The 17692-nt window shown below is 49.7% G+C and overlaps 1 protein-coding gene across 2 annotated transcripts in view; it reads left to right on the forward strand.

Moving 5' to 3' along the window:
- The first annotated feature begins 344 nt into the window (after positions 1-344).
- Positions 345-17692, forward strand: part of LOC134980532 (galectin-related protein A-like) — a 40884-nt gene continuing 23536 nt past the window's right edge. Inside the window, exon 1 of one of the 2 annotated variants that reach the window (XM_063947386.1) lies at positions 345-531. In XM_063947386.1, coding sequence (XP_063803456.1) covers positions 522-531 — 10 coding nt within the window. In that variant the 5' untranslated portion in view covers positions 345-521. The remainder of the gene's footprint in view (positions 532-17692) is intronic. The other variant, XM_063947385.1, reaches the window with a different exon arrangement.

Here is a 17692-nt window from a genome sequence, read left to right on the forward strand (position 1 = left end):
AACTCAGCGCCCATTTTCACAGAGTTCTGTACATGCGCAGTAGAGAAATCTCAGGAAAAAGGCCGCCGCGCCATTTTCCCGGAGATCTGTGCATGCGCAGTAGAGTCTGAGCGCTCTAGTGCTCAGACTCTCAGCGCTGCTGGCAGAGAGGAGGGGGCCCGAACGGAGGAGACTGCACCCGGGCCTCCTCCTCTCTTAAAGCGCCCCTGCTCCATGTGCATTTAAAAGTGTCTGTCTTGTCAGGATAAATGTTTGGTGTTTCTATGGTTACTACGTGGCCTTGGCTGATTGGCTGATTGGCTGGCACAGCAGGACTGCGGTTTGTGGCTGTGACTCAGCTGATCACCTACTACAAGCACTGACTGTACAATACAGATAAGTGGAATTGCACTTTGCTCTTATCCAGCAAATGTGTTTATTTTTGAAAACTAGGCACATGTTGTAAGCTGGACAGCACTGCCGATCACTGGCACCAGAATTCTCCGCCAAGGAAGCAGACGCACCATGACGGAAATTGAAAAATGCACCAATGTAAGTTTAAAGATATCAGCAGATGTTTGCATATATTTTTTAATATGGCACAAATATGAATTTTCAGTTTGTTGTTACTTCATTCTAAACATGAATTTAATTTTCAGTTTTCCTATGTCATCCTGTATCATGGGGTATTTGATTTGGTGGTACGAATTTACAGCACGATGTTGCACTATTCCTTATAATACACAAATGTTTTCACTTTTATACACTGTTTAACACTGACGTGATGTCAGAAGTCGCTGAGTAGGTAGATATAAAAATACAGGAGTTTACACGTAAAGTCATTTTAGCATCATGTGAATATTATTTTCATATAATCAATAGGAATATTCAGGTATTTAAATGTTTAAAAGCTACAGTATGATCAGGTGGGTTCGGTATGATATACCGGCAGAAGGAATTCCGGCTATCAATATACAGACAGCAAAATCCCGTCTGCTGGAAAACTGGCAACGAGTCCCCTTGGGGGCTCCCTGCGCTCGTCACACACTGCGGGCCCGGTGGAAAGCTTCGCTCACCGCAATTTCTATTCCCACTCGGTTAGTGGCGTGGACCCACCAACTGAGTAGGAATTAGGCGCGGGTGTCGGGATGCCAACTGTCGGCAAAATGCCGGCTGTCGGGATTCTGGCGTCGGTCTCCTGAACGCCGGGATCCCAACCGCCGGCATTTTGATTGCATCCGGTTCAGATGATACTGTTCATAAACATGATTTACTTGCACTATTGTGTTTCTGACCTTTTTACTACATAATACTATGCAAGAACCCTGTGCTGCAGCTACAACATTGTAAAGTATTGTTTTGCATAAGCACGTGGGTAGAGGCAGAGTTCCAGAAAGAATGTGCACTTGTGACTGAGTTTTATGTTTTTTTTTTGTTTTTAACCCTGTCACATTGCAGCATTATGTGGAAGTGGTATTCCTGAAAAGAGAGGCAAAGGAAACATACATGACCATTAATGTTTCTCTAGTGCAAGTCGGGGCTCATTGTTTTTAAAAAGAGTGTTAACCACCTAAGTGGCTAGTATTATTTCCAAAAACTGCTCAGAAATTGTCAGGTTTTTTTTAATGACTGAATTAGCTTAAGAACATACATTTAAAACTTATCCAACACGATTATATATATATACATATATATATAGACCAATGTGGGGTACCTTCAACTATTGTCCATAGAAAAGGAAACCAGGCGGCACTCCAAGGTTTTTGTTCAAGCAAAAGATTTGTATTAAAGTGACAGTGCAAACAAATTAATACAGCATAGTGCAAGCCACCGACGTTTCAACGCCCATCAGGCGTTTTTTTCAAGGTGCTATGCTATAAAGTGCAACGTTGCACTTTATAGCATAGCACCTTGAAAAAAACGCCTGATGGGCGTTGAAACGTCGGTGGCTTGCACTATGCTGTATTAATTTGTTTGCACTGTCACTTTAATACAAATCTTTTGCTTGAACAAAAACCTTGGAGTGTCGGCTGGTTTCCTTTTCTATGGACAATAGTTGAAGGTACCCCACATTGGTCTGTAGTTTTTGGAGGAGGGCACCCAGGTGGATGACACTGTGATTGGGAGTGCCATAACTATGTATGGATACATATATATATATATATATACAGTGCATCCGGAAAGTATTCACAGCGCCTCATACTTATGTACATGTGATTTCTCAGTTTTTGTTTTTTTTTTAAAGAAATTTGCAAAAATCTCAAAAAAAACATTTTTCACATTGTCATTATGGCAGGGCCGTAACTAGGTGTGTGCCGATGGTGCCTTGCCCACAGCGCACATGCGCTGAAGGCGCACCATCGGCAGCACACCCCCACCCATACACGGCCGCAGCCACTGTTCTCACTATAGAGTCCAGCGATGCCGCCTGTCTCCCGCCGCGCGTCAGAGCCTCCGCCTCTGCAGGGACTCTGAGCGCGGCATTCCCCCACACTGCCGCCTGTCTTCCACCGCCCGGAGCCGCCCGCTCTGCATGTACGCAGAGCACGGCATTTACCCGCACTGCTGCCTGTCTCCCGCCGCCTGGAGCCGCCTGCTCTGCACGGACACAGAGCGCGGCATTCACCCGCACTGCCGCCTGTGTCCCGCAGCCCGGAGCCGCCCGCTCTGCACGGACACAGAGCGCGGCATTCACCCGCACTGCCGCCTGTCTCCCGCAGCCCGGAGCCGCCCGCTCTGCACGGACACAGAGCGCGGCATTCACCCGCACTGCCGCCTGTCTCCCGTAGCCCGGAGCCGCCCGCTCTGCACGGACACAGAGCGCGGCATTCACCCGCACTGCCGCCTGTCTCCCGCCGCCCGGAGCCGCCCGCTCTGCACGGACACAGAGCACGGCATTCACCCGCACTGCCGACTGTCTCCCGCCACCCGGAGCCGCAGCCTCTGAAGGTACCAGGGGACAGCCTGGAGGAGGATGCCATTAGGGTTATCTGATAGGGTTAGTGTGTGATAGAGTTAGTGATATCTGATAGGGTCAGTGATAGGGTTAGTGATATCTGATAGGGTTAGCGATATCTGATAGGGTCAGTGATAGGGTTAGTGATATCTGATAGGGTTAGTGATATCTGCCTGACAAAGAGGAGGTGAGGGCAGAGCCATAAATAGGGGGCTCTGTCTGCCGTAATGTGTAAAAATGGGGACGCTGTCTGCCGTAATGTGTAAAAAAGGGGGGCGCTGTCTGCCGTAATGTGTAAAAATGGGGACGCTGTCTGCCGTAATGTGTAAAAAGAGGACGCTGTCTGCCGTAATGTGTAAAAATGGGGACGCTGTCTGCCGTAATGTGTAAAAAGAGGACGCTGTCTGCCGTAATGTGTAAAAAGGGGACGCTGTCTGCCGCAATGTGTATAAAGGGGGCTCTGTCTGCCGTAATGTGTAAAAAGGGGGACTGTCTGCCGTAATGTGTAAAAATGGGGACGCTGTCTGCCGTAATGTGTAAAAAACGGGGACGCTGTCTGCCGTAATATGTAAAAAAGAAGGACGCTGTCTGCCGTAATGTGTAAATAGAGGACGCTGTCTGCCGTAAGGTGTAAAAGGGGCTCTGCCTGGTGTAGTGGTGCTACTGTGCGGCGTAATTTGAATAATGGAGACTACTGTGCACCATTATATGAATTGGTATTATTTTGTGGCCACACCCCTTTCCCATGAAGCCACGCCCCTATATTTTTTGCGCGCGACTGCGGCGCGCACTGCCACCGGTATCCGTTGAGGGGGGGCGCCGATGCCATTTCTTGCACACAGCGCTAAAATGTCTAGTTACGGCACTGCATTATGGGGTATTGTGTGCAGAATTTTGAGGGAAAAAAATATTTATTCCATTTTGGAATAAATAACATAACATAACAAAATGCAGAAAAAGTGAAGCGCTGTGAATACTTTCCAAATGCAGTGTGTGTGTGTGTGTGTGTGTGTGTGTGTGTGTGTGTGTGTGTGTGTGTGTGTGTGTGTGTGTGTGTGTGTGTGTGTGTGTATATATATATATATATAAGTGATGTGCACCGGACATTTTTCGGGTTTTGTGTTTTGGTTTTGGATTGGTTCCGCGGCCGTGTTTTGGATTCGGACGCGTTTTGGCAAAACCTCCCTGAAAATTTCTTGTCGGATTCGGGTGTGTTTTGGATTCGGGTGTTTTTTTACAAAAACCCCTCAAAAACAGCTTAAATCATAGAATTTGGGGGTCATTTTGATCCCATAGTATTATTAACCTCAATAACCATAATTTCCACTCATTTCCAGTCTATTCTGAACACCTCACACCTCACAATATTATTTTTAGTCCTAAAATTTGCACCGAGGTCGCTGGATGACTAAGCTAAGCGACCCAAGTGGCCGGCACAAACACCTGGCCCATCTAGGAGTGGCACTGCAGTGTCAGACAGGATGGCACTTCAAAAAAATAGTCCCCAAACAGCACATGATGCAAAGAAAAAAGAGGTGCACCAAGGTCGCTGGATGGCTAAGCTAAGCGACCCAAGTGGCCGACACAAACACCTGGCCAATCTAGGAGTGGCACTGCAGTGTCAGACAGGAGGGCAGATTTAAAAAATAGTCCCCAAACAGCACATGATGCAAAGAAAAAAAGAGATGCAATGAGGTAGCTGTGTGACTAAGCTAAGCGACCCAAGTGGCCGACACAAACACCTGGCCCATCTAGGTGTGGCACTGCAGTGTCAGACAGGAGGGCAGATTTAAAAAATAGTCCCCAAACAGCACATGATGCAAAGAAAAAAAGAGGTGCACCAAGGTCGCTGTGTGACTAAGCTAAGCGACCCAAGTGGCCGACACAAACACCTGGCCCATCTAGGAGTGGCACTGCAGTGTCAGACAGGATGGCACTTCAAAAAATAGTCCCCAAACAGCACATGATGCAAAGAAAAAAAGAGGTGCACCAAGGTCGCTGGATGGCTAAGCTAAGCGACACAAGTGGTCGACACAAACACCTGGCCCATCTAGGAGTGGCACTGCAGTGTCAGACAGGATGGCACTTCAAAAATAGTCCCCAAACAGCATATGATGCAAAGAAAAAAAGAGGCGCAATGAGGTAGCTGTGTGACTAAGCTAAGCAACCCAAGTGGCCGACACAAACACCTGGCCCATCTAGGAGTGGCACTGCAGTGTCAGACAGGATGGCACTTCAAAAAATAGTCCCCAAACAGCACATGATGCAAAGAAAAAAAGAGGTGCACCAAGGTCGCTGGATGGCTAAGCTAAGCGACACAAGTGGCCGACACAAACACCTGGCCCATCTAGGAGTGGCACTGCAGTGTCAGACAGGATGGCACTTCAAAAAAATAGTCCCCAAACAGCACATGATGCAAAGAAAAAAAGAGGTGCACCAAGGTCGCTGGATGGCTTAGCTAAGCGACACAAGTGGCCGACACAAACACCTGGCCCATCTAGGAGTGGCACTGCAGTGTCAGACAGGATGGCACTTCAAAAAATAGTCCCCAAACAGCATATGATGCAAAGAAAAAAAGAGGTGCAATGAGGTAGCTGTGTGACTAAGCTAAGCGACACAAGTGGCCGACACAAACACCTGGCCCATCTAGGAGTGGCACTGCAGTGTCAGACAGGATGGCACTTCAAAAAATAGTCCCCAAACAGCACATGATGCAAAGAAAAAAAGAGGCGCAATGAGGGAGCTGTGTGACTAAGCTAAGCGACACAAGTGGCCGACACAAACACCTGGCCCATCTAGGAGTGGCACTGCAGTTTTCTAGCGAGAGGATGAGTGCTTCCATTCTCATGTGAATCTGAACCACTAGCCATGAACATAGGCCAGGGCCTCAGCCGTTCCTTGTCACTCCGTGTTGTAAATGGCATATTGGCAAGTTTACACTTCTCATCAGATGCTTTTAATTTTGATTTTTGGGTCATTTTACTGAACTTTTGTTTTTTGGATTTTACATGCTCTCTACTATGACATTGGGCATCGGCCTTGGCAGACGACGTTAATGGCATTTCATCGTCTCAGCCATGACTAGTGGCAGCAGCTTCAGCATGAGGTGGAAGTGGATCTTGATCTTTCCCTATTTTACCCTCCACATTTTTGTTCTCCATTTTTTAATGTGTGGAATTATATGCCAGTAATATATTTATAGCAATGGCCTACTACTATATATACTGCGCACAACTTAAATGCACCACAGGCATGGATGGATAGTATACTTGACGACACAGAGGTAGGTAGAGCAGTGGCCTACTGTACCGTACTGCTATATATTATATACTGGTGGTCAGCAAAATTATGCACTGTCCTACTACTATATATATACTGCGCACAAAAACTTAAATGCACCACAGGTATAGATGGGATAGTATACTTGACGACACAGAGGTAGGTAGAGCAGTGGCCTACTGTACCGTACTGCTATATATTATATACTGGTGGTCAGCAAAATTATGCACTGTACTACTACTATATATACTGCGCACAAAAACTTAAATGCACCACAGGTATGGATGGATAGTATACTTGACGACACAGAGGTAGGCAGAGCAGTGGCCTACTGTACCGTACTGCTATATATTATATACTGGTGGTCAGCAAAATTATGCACTGTCCTACTACTATATATATACTGCGCACAAAAACTTAAATGCACCACAGGTATGGATGGATAGTATACTTGACGACACAGAGGTAGGTAGAGCAGTGGCCTACTGTATAGTACTGCTATATATTATATACTGGTGGTCAGCAAAATTATGCACTGTCCTACTACTATATATATACTGCGCACAAAAACTTAAATGCACCACAGGTATGGATGGATAGTATACTTGACGACACAGAGGTAGGTAGAGCAGTGGACTACTGTACCGTACTGATATAATTCTGGTGGTCACTGGTCAGCAAAATTCTGCACTGTCCTCCTACTATATACTACAATGCAGCACAGATATGGAGCGTTTTTCATGCAGAGAACGTATAATACTGGTGGTCACTGGTCAGCAAAACTCTGCACTGTCCTCCTACTATATATATATATAAAATATTTATTTAAACATAGTAAATCATAAACATAACAATTTTTATGGTATACGTGACGTGGAGGGGGGCGGTGCCACTTATGACAGGCAACCTAGCACCCCAATCGGCCCACCGGGGTATTCCCCAGTAAAGACAATTGTCAATCCGGGCCTGCCTCCAGACCTGAAACCCCCAAACTCTCAATGAAAATAATGCAGCATCAATGTAGAGAGAGGTGCTACAGCAGCCGGGGAAGAGAGAGTTTCTGCAGAAGCCGAGGCAGAAAGAGGTACTGCAGCTTTCAGGAAAGAGAGAGGTGCTGCAGCAGTGGGGCAGAGGGTGGTGCAGCAGGACAGCAGTAACTCGGCTGCACAGCTACAAGCAGTCAGCGAGACTGTCAGTGTTTCCTGCTGTCACCTCTGCCCTGTTCCCTACCAAGTCAGTGTGCACCCCCTCTGCTTCTCCTCCCCTGTGGCTGCCAGTACAATGGCTTGCGGGAAGGAGGGTGGGGGGTAATAGCACGCCCTCTAACTTTTTCGGTGCCCGGAGCTTGCGCTCCACTGGAGCCACCCTCGTTACTCCCCTGCTCCTGCCGGCGCAGCCTGGCTGCTATGGCAGGAGACCCGCCACCATTTTTTCGATCGGAGCACGCAGCCGCCCCGAAAACACCGCCAACACGATCCCGTTTTCCCAGCAATACCCCGAAAATGCTCGGTCGCCACCGTCCACCCTGCGAACGCCTCCGTCTGTCAATCAGGCAGAGGCTTTCACAGTTAATGCAGGCCAATCGCATTAACTGCGGGCGCATGCGCAGGACAGGGCCTGCGCATGCGCGCGGGGCTCCCGCCGCTTAAATTGCAGTCGCATCGTATTGTGAAAATTAATACATCGGAAAATCACATTCATACTGACCACAATGGGTCTGCTAGCACATTTTCCTTCACAAAACATAATTGTTTGCAAATAAAATGTAATGCCCCTATAGAACATGATGAATGCACAGCAGGGGACATTTATCCAATACAGTATTTATTTATTTATTTTTAAGGGAAAGAGTACTCTATTTATCAAGCCATAAAGATAGAGCTATGCCTTATTTATATTAATTCCAATTCCGAAAATAATTTTTAAAACCTGGTACTTAACTGTTCCTCAATCTCGGGATTGAGAATAAGTGAAAAATGAGGTAATAAAAGCATGTTTTCATTTTGTTTTTATTTCTTCTCTACCCCAGTGTTCCCATATAACTTCCCCCCCCCCCCCCCCGCCCTTTCTGTCCTCTCTGCTATACATCTCCCCCTCCTGTCCTCTCTGCCATCCATCTCACCCTCCTGTCCTCTCTGTCATCCATCTCCCCCTTCTGTCCCCTCTGCCATCCATCTCCCCCCCCCATGCCCTTTCTGTCATTTCTGCCACCCATCTCCCCCTCCTGTCCTCTCTGCCATCCATCTCCCCCTCCTGTCCTCTCTGCCATCCATCTCCCCCTCCTGTCCTCTCTGCCATTCATCTCCCCCTCCTGTCCTCTCTGCCATCCATCTCCCCCTCCTGTCCTCTCTGCCATCCATCTCCCCGTCCTGTCCTCTCTGCCATCCATCTCCCCCTCCTGTCCTCTCTACCATCCATCTCCCCCTCCTGTCCTCTCTGCCATACATCTCACTCTCCTGTCCTCTCTGTCATCCATCTCCCCCTTCTGTCCTCTCTGCTATCCATCTCCCCCCCCATGCCCTTTCTGTCATTTCTGCCATCCATCTCCCCCTCCTGTCCTCTCTGCCATCCATCTCCCCCTCCTGTCCTCTCTGCCATCCATCTCCCCCTCCTGTCCTCTCTGCCATCCATCTCCCCCTCCTGTCCTCTCTGCCATCCATCTCCCCCTCCTGTCCTCTCTGCCATCCATCTCCCCGTCCTGTCCTCTCTGCCATCCATCTCACCCTCTTGTCCTCTCTACCATCCATCTTCCTCTCCTGTCCTCTCTGCCATCCATCTCCCTCCTCCTGTCCTCTCTGCCATCCATCTCCCTCCTCCTGTCCTCTCTGCCATCCATCACCCCGTCCTGTCCTCTCTGCCATCCATCTCCCTGTCCTGTCCTCTCTGCTATCCATCTCCCCGTCCTGTCCTCTCTGCCATCCATCTTCATCTCCTGCCTCTCTGCCATCCATCTCCCGCTCCTGTCCTCTCTGCCATCCATCTCCCCCTCCTGTCCTCTCTGCCATCCATCTCCCCCTCCTGTCCTCTATGCCATCCATCTCACCCTCCTGTCCTCTCTGCCATCCATCTCCCCTCCTGTCCTCTCTGCCATCCAGCTCCCCCTCCTGTCCTCTCTGCCATCCATCTCCCCCTCCTGTCCTCTCTGCCATCCATCTCCCCGTCCTGTCCTCTCTGCCATCCATCTCCCCGTCCTGTCCTCTCTGCCATCCATCTCCCCCTCCTGTCCTCTCTACCATCCATCTCCCCCTCCCATCTCCCCCTCCTGTCCTCTCTGCCATCCATCTCCCCCTCCTGTCCTCTCTGCCATCCATCACCCCCTCCTGTCCTCTCTACCATCCATCTCCCCCTCCTGTCTTCTCTGCCATCCATCTCCCCCTCCTGTCCTCTCTGCTATCCATCTCCCTATCCTGTCCTCTCTGCCATCCATCTCCCCCTCCTGTCCTCTCTGCTATCCATCTCCCCGTCCTGTCCTCTCTGCCATCCATCTTCATCTCCTGCCTCTCTGCCATCCATCTCCCGCTCCTGTCCTCTCTGCCATCCATCTCCCCCTCCTGTCCTCTCTGCCATCCATCTCCCCCTCCTGTCCTCTATGCCATCCATCTCACCCTCCTGTCCTCTCTGCCATCCATCTCCCCTCCTGTCCTCTCTGCCATCCATCTCCCCCTCCTGTCCTCTCTGCCATCTATCTCCGCGTCCTGTCCTCTCTGCCATCCATCTCTCCCTCCTGTCCTCTCTGCCATCCATCTCCCCCTCCTGTCCTCTCTGCCATCCATCTCCCCCTCCTGTGCTCTCCGCCATCCATCTACCCGTCCTGTCCTCTCCGCCATCCATCACCCCATCCTGTCCTCTCTGCCATCCATCTCCCCAACCTGTCCTCTCTGCCATCCATCTCCCCATCCTGTCCTCTCTGCCATCCATCTCCCCCTCCTGTCCTCTCTGCCATCCATCTCCCCCTCCTGTCCTCTCTGCCATCCATCTCCCCCTCCTGTCCTCTCTGCCATCCATCTTCCTATCCTGTCCTCTCTGCCATCCATCTCCCCCTCCTGTCCTCTCTGCCATCCATCTCCCCCTCCTGTCCTCTCTGCCATCCATCTCCCCCTCCTGTCCTCTCTGCCATCCATCTCCCTATCCTGTCCTCTCTGCCATCCATCTCCCCCTCCTGTCCTCTCTGCCATCCATCTCCCCCTCCTGTCCTCTCTGCTATCCATCTCCCTATCCTGTCCTCTCTGCCATCCATCTCCCCCTCCTGTCCTCTCTGCCATCCATCTCACCCTCCTGTCCTCTCTGCCATCCATCTCCCCGTCCTGTCCTCTCTGCCATCCATCTCCCCATCCTGTCCTCTCTGCCATCCATCTCACCCTCCTGTCCTCTCTGCCATCCATCTCCCCGTCCTGTCCTCTCTGCCATCCATCTCCCCGTCCTGTCCTCTCTGCCATCCATCTCCCCCTCCTGTCCTCTCTGCCATCCATCTCCCCTGTCACGATCCGGGTATCTGGACGCCATTACTTACCCTTCAGATGCCTCCTAAGGCTGGCTCAGCGCTCCAGGACCGGATCCCATCTGTTATCCTGATGTTTACATTCCTGCATCCTCTCCTGTCTCTCTGAGACGCGGTCACAGTAAACGCCATATTACATCTGGCATGGCGTCTCCCGCGGCCTCCGCCGCCGTCCCTGAGTTTCTGCATGCAAAGTGTCAGAGTGGCGATTACGTCAGCCGCGGCCTCCGCTGTGCCCGCGTGGTTTGGATGTGCATTCATCAGTCTGGCGTCTCCTGTCTCCTGTGGCCGGCGCCGCCATTGCTGCTTCAATTCTCACATGGATTACAAACCAAACTTCCCTCCAAGTGTCTGCATGGGCGCAGCCATCTTGGATTTTGTCATCTGATCATTTCCACCAATCTGCTGTCTGTATTGTTGATTTGCATAATTGCCTAGCCAACCCCTTCCTTGCTGCAGGTATAAGTAAGCTGTGCCTGAGCAAGGAAGGCGTCAGTGCTTTGGTTGTCTAACCTAGTTCCAGTTTGTCTCTCTCCTGTGGTTGTCTTCCAGGTTCCAGCTCCTGTCTCCAGACTTCTGCTATAGAGACCCGCACCAGCATTCCATCTGCGGTGTAGCCTGACTCTCCGATCCATTCTGGACTCACCTGTTTCCAGCTACAACAATCACCTGCTTCCAGCCCAGCTTCCAGCAGTGTACAGCTTCTCTTAAAGGGCCGGTGTCCTTTCTGCAGTTTACCACTCTCCACCGGTATTATTATTTCACCGCTCTCAAACAATCACCTGCTTCCAGCCCAGCTTCCAGCAGTGTATAGCTTCTCTTAAAGGGCCGGTGTCCTTTTCTGCAGTTTACCACTCTCCACCGGTATTATTATTTCACCGCTCTCAAACTCCAAACTTCATTATTATTTCATCGCTCTCAAGTTCGTTTATTATTTAACTGGTTCCAGCCAGTATCCACTCCGTACCAACAACAGTCTGGTTCCAGCCAGTATCCACAGCAGGCCTTTTTACCTTCAGCAGCCCAGCCTTTCCTGGAACATCAGCTGGTACGATCCTGGGTTCTCTCCATTGCTACAGTCAGGCCTGGTAAGGACTTTCCAACTAGAAGATTATTAGAACTGTCTCACACTACCAGTGCCTGTGGCCCTTGCCACCCTGTAGTATCCAGGAATTGTATTTATCCTCTGTTGACTTTTATGTTTCCTTTTACTGCTGCTGTGTTACGGAGTTTGTCATAATAAACATCATTGACTTTTATCCTGGTTGTCGTGGTCACGCCTTCGGGCAGTTATTCTACATGTTACTTACATGTCTAGGGGTCTGATACAACCTCCCAGGTTCCGTTACATCTCAGCCCCTACAACTGAGGCTGCCTCCCGTCAGCTCAGGCCCTCAGTTGTGACAGTAAGCACTAACCTAATGAATCCAGCCGGAGACCAGGATCAAGCGGCCAGGCCAATGCAAGAACTGGCAGCCCGACTTGAACATCAGGAGGCTGCACAGGGCCACATCATCCGCTGTCTCCAGGATCTCTCTACACGGCTGGATGGGATTCAAACGACCCTCCGTGGACCTGGCACGTCCGGTGCGTCCACTACAGTGACACCAGCTGTAACCCCACCCACCTTACCCATTTCCAGTCCACATCTTCATCTTCCAACGCCAGCAAAATTTGATGGATCTCCAAGGTTCTGCAGGGGATTTCTCAATCAATGTGAAATCCACTTTGAGCTTCTACCTGGCAATTTCTTCAGTGACCGTACCAAAATTGCCTATATCATCTCCCTTCTCAGTGGCTCAGCCCTTGACTGGGCATCACCTTTATGGGAGAAGTCTGATCCCCTGCTATCCTCCTATACTGACTTTGTAGCTACATTCAGGCGCATCTTCGACGAGCCAGGCCGGATAACATCTGCTTCATCTGAGATTCTCCGTTTACGCCAGGGAACAAGTACTGTGGGACAGTATCTTATACAGTTTAAAATCCTGGCATCCGAACTGGCATGGAACGACGAGGCCCTGTATGCTGCATTCTGGCATGGCTTATCAGAACGCATCAAGGATGAGTTAGCTACCAGAGACTTGCACTCTAAGTTGGATGAGCTAATTTCTCTTTGCACGAAGGTTGATCTACGTTTCAGAGAGAGAGCAACTGAGCGAGGAAGATCATCTACTCCTAAATCTTCTGCTCCTCCTCCTCGTCAACCATCTCTATCCAAGGATGAGCCTATGCAAATTAGTCGTTCCCGTCTATCTCCCGCTGAGCGCCGAAGACGTCTCTCTGAGTCTCTCTGTCTCTACTGTGCAGCTCCGTCGCACACTATCAATGCCTGTCCCAAACGTCCGGGAAACTCCAGATCCTAGCTCGCCAAGGAGAGGGCCGGCTAGGAGTAATGATCTCCTCTCCATCTCCTCATGACTGTAACCTCCCAGTGTCGCTCCAAATTGCTCAACGTTACAGGAACGTCATTGCCCTCCTTGATTCCGGAGCAGCTGGGAATTTCATAACCGAAGCTTATGTTAAACGGTGGTCCCTACCCACCGAGAGACTGTCCTCGTCCATCTCTTTGACTGCCGTGGATGGCAGCAAGATTTTTGACGCAGTCATTTCCTTAAGGACTCTTCCAGTTCGTCTGAGAGTGGGAGTTCTTCATTCTGAGTATATTTCTTTTTTAGTGATTCCAAGAGCCACACATCCAGTGGTTTTAGGCCTTCCATGGCTCCGTCTCCACAACCCATCAATTGACTGGACGACTACGCAAATACTGGCATGGGGTCCCTCCTGTGCTGGGACTTGTTTAGCCAAAGTTCTTCCTGTTTGTTCTTCCTTCCCCAGGTCATCTGATGTTCCGCCTCCTCCATATCAAGACTTCACGGACGTGTTCAGTAAAGCCTCTGCTGATATCCTTCCTCCTCATAGAGAATGGGACTGCCCAATCGACCTCATTCCAGGGAAGGTTCCACCGCGAGGCCGAACTTATCCGTTGTCTCTGCCTGAGACACACTCCATGGAAGAGTACATCAAAGAGAACCTGGCGAAGGGTTTCATCCGACCATCTTCTTCTCCAGCCGGCGCAGGCTTCTTCTTCGTTAAGAAGAAAGACGGTGGTCTGCGTCCGTGCATCGACTACAGAGGTCTGAACGATATTACCGTCAAGAACCGATACCCTTTACCCCTGATTACCGAGCTCTTTGATAGAGTTAGTGGTGCAACTATTTTCACAAAGCTGGACTTGAGGGGTGCCTACAATCTCATCCGAATCCGTGAGCGTGACGAGTGGAAGACCGCCTTTAACACCCGTGACGGACATTATGAGTACCTCGTCATGCCCTTCGGATTGAGCAACGCTCCAGCAGTCTTCCAGCACTTCGTGAATGAGATTTTCAGGGACATCTTGTACCGCCATGTCGTGGTTTATCTAGACGACATCCTCATCTTTGCTAATAATCTCGAAGATCATCGTTTCTGGGTAAAAGAGGTTCTTTCCCGTCTCCGTGTCAATCACCTCTATTGTAAATTGGAGAAGTGTGTGTTTGAAGTTAAAACCATTCCGTTTCTAGGTTACATTGTGTCCGGTTCCGGACTAGAGATGGATCCTGAGAAACTCCAAGCAATCCAGAATTGGCCTATACCCTTAAGCCTCAAAGGGGTCCAGAGGTTCTTAGGGTTCGCCAATTATTATAGAAAATTTATACGAGACTTTTCCACCATTGTGGCGCCTATCACTGCATTAACCAAGAAAGGTGCTAATCCGTCCAAGTGGTCCGAGGAAGCTACACAGGCCTTTCACCTTCTGAAGCAACGGTTCATCTCTGCACCAGTTCTGAAACAGCCCGACACCGACTCTCCTTTTATCTTAGAGGTAGATGCCTCCTCCGTTGGAGTAGGAGCAGTGTTATCCCAGAGGGCCAAAGATGGACATCTACATCCTTGCAGTTTCTTCTCCCGGAAGTTCTCCCCAGCTGAGCGCAACTATGCCATTGGCGATCAGGAGTTGCTAGCCATCAAGCTCGCTCTGGAGGAGTGGAGATACCTGTTGGAGGGAGCTTCCCACTCAATCACCATACTTACCGACCACAAAAATCTTTTATATCTCAAAGGCGCACAATGTCTGAATCCTCGTCAGGCCAGATGGGCACTTTTCTTCTCTAGGTTTGACTTTAAACTCCAGTTCTGTCCGGGTTCTCAGAATCGTAAGGCCGATGCCCTTTCCCGCTCATGGGAGCAAGAAAATGAGTCCGAGTCTGCAGACAAGCATCCTATTATTAATCCGTTGGCATTCTCCACGGTAGGGATGGACTCTACGCCTCCACCAGGGAAAAGTTTTGTTAAGCCAGTTCTAAGGAAGAAGCTCATGCATTGGGCCCATGCTTCCCGTTTTGCTGGACATACAGGCATTCAGAAAACCCTTGAATTTATTTCTAGGTCCTACTGGTGGCCAACTCTGAAGAAGGACGTTATGGAATTTATTGCCTCCTGCCCAAAGTGTGCCCAACACAAAGTCTCCCACCAGTCGCCTGCGGGGCAACTGGTTCCATTATCTGTTCCCCGTCGACCTTGGACCCATTTGTCGATGGACTTTGTTTCCGATCTACCTATCTGCAACAAGTTTAATACCATCTGGGTGGTAGTTGACCGGTTCACCAAGATGGCACATTTCATCCCTCTCACCGGTCTTCCGTCAGCTTCCAAGTTGGCTCAAGTGTTTATACAAGAGATCTTCCGACTTCACGGTCTTCCTGAAGAGATCATCTCGGATCGTGGAGTACAATTTGTAGCCAAATTTTGGCGAAGTTTGTGTCAAGCCCTCCAAGTCAAGTTAAAGTTTTCCACGGCTTACCATCCTCAGACCAATGGTCAAACCGAGAGGGTGAATCAGGACTTGGAGGCCTTCCTCCGTATATATGTGTCTTCCTCTCAAGATGACTGGGTTCAACTCCTTCCTTGGGCCGAGTTCAGCCACAACAATCAATACCATTCCTCATCTTCTTCTACACCATTCTTCATTAATTATGGATTCCACCCTAAAGTCCCAGAATTCCAACCGCTTCCCGCAACTTCTGTTCCAGCAGTGGATGTCACCTTGCGTCAGTTTTCAAATAACTGGAGGAACGTCCGCGCAGCCCTGCTTAAAGCCTCATTCAGGTATAAGAAGTTTGCCGATAGGAAGCGTAGAGCGGTTCCTGCTCTCAAGGTGGGTGATCGTGTGTGGCTGTCCACGAAGAATTTGAGGTTGAGAGTTCCCAGCATGAAATTTGCACCTCGCTACATCGGACCCTTCAAGATTGAACAAGTCATCAATCCTGTTGCCTACAGGTTACAGTTACCATCCTTCTTGAAAATACCCAGGACATTTCATGTTTCTTTGTTGAAACCGCTGATCCTGAATCGGTTTCATTCCGCACTTCCTCCAGCTCCCAAAGTTCAGACTCAACGGGGAGTCGAGTACGAGGTGGCCAAGATTTTGGACTCACATTTCCGTTACGGTCAGTTACAATACCTCATTGACTGGAAGGGCTATGGTCCTGAAGAACGCTCTTGGACCAATGCCTCAGACGTCCATGCTCCTGCCTTGGTCCGAAATTTCCACGCAAAGTTTCCTTTAAAGCCTAAGAAGTGTCCTGGGGCCACTCCTAAAGGGGGGGGTGCTGTCACGATCCGGGTATCTGGACGCCATTACTTACCCTTCAGATGCCTCCTAAGGCTGGCTCAGCGCTCCAGGACCGGATCCCATCTGTTATCCTGATGTTTACATTCCTGCATCCTCTCCTGTCTCTCTGAGACGCGGTCACAGTAAACGCCATATTACATCTGGCATGGCGTCTCCCGCGGCCTCCGCCGCCGTCCCTGAGTTTCTGCATGCAAAGTGTCAGAGTGGCGATTACGTCAGCCGCGGCCTCCGCTGTGCCCGCGTGGTTTGGATGTGCATTCATCAGTCTGGCGTCTCCTGTGGCCGGCGCCGCCATTGCTGCTTCAATTCTCACATGGATTACAAACCAAACTTCCCTCCAAGTGTCTGCATGGGCGCAGCCATCTTGGATTTTGTCATCTGATCCTTTCCACCAATCTGCTGTCTGTATTGTTGATTTGCATAATTGCCTAGCCAACCCCTTCCTTGCTGCAGGTATAAGTAAGCTGTGCCTGAGCAAGGAAGGCGTCAGTGCTTTGGTTGTCTAACCTAGTTCCAGTTTGTCTCTCTCCTGTGGTTGTCTTCCAGGTTCCAGCTCCTGTCTCCAGACTTCTGCTATAGAGACCCGCACCAGCATTCCATCTGCGGTGTAGCCTGACTCTCCGATCCATTCTGGACTCACCTGTTTCCAGCTACAACAATCACCTGCTTCCAGCCCAGCTTCCAGCAGTGTACAGCTTCTCTTAAAGGGCCGGTGTCCTTTCTGCAGTTTACCACTCTCCACCGGTATTATTATTTCACCGCTCTCAAACAATCACCTGCTTCCAGCCCAGCTTCCAGCAGTGTATAGCTTCTCTTAAAGGGCCGGTGTCCTTTTCTGCAGTTTACCACTCTCCACCGGTATTATTATTTCACCGCTCTCAAACTCCAAACTTCATTATTATTTCATCGCTCTCAAGTTCGTTTATTATTTAACTGGTTCCAGCCAGTATCCACTCCGTACCAACAACAGTCTGGTTCCAGCCAGTATCCACAGCAGCCTTTTTACCTTCAGCAGCCCAGCCTTTCCTGGAACATCAGCTGGTACGATCCTGGGTTCTCTCCATTGCTAGTCAGGCCTGGTAAGGACTTTCCAACTAGAAGATTATTAGAACTGTCTCACACTACCAGTGCCTGTGGCCCTTGCCACCCTGTAGTATCCAGGAATTGTATTTATCCTCTGTTGACTTTTATGTTTCCTTTTACTGCTGCTGTGTTACGGAGTTTGTCATAATAAACATCATTGACTTTTATCCTGGTTGTCGTGGTCACGCCTTCGGGCAGTTATTCTACATGTTACTTACATGTC

This window comes from Pseudophryne corroboree, chromosome 12 (assembly GCF_028390025.1).
Source record: "Pseudophryne corroboree isolate aPseCor3 chromosome 12, aPseCor3.hap2, whole genome shotgun sequence".
Taxonomy (NCBI): Eukaryota; Metazoa; Chordata; class Amphibia; order Anura; family Myobatrachidae; genus Pseudophryne; species Pseudophryne corroboree.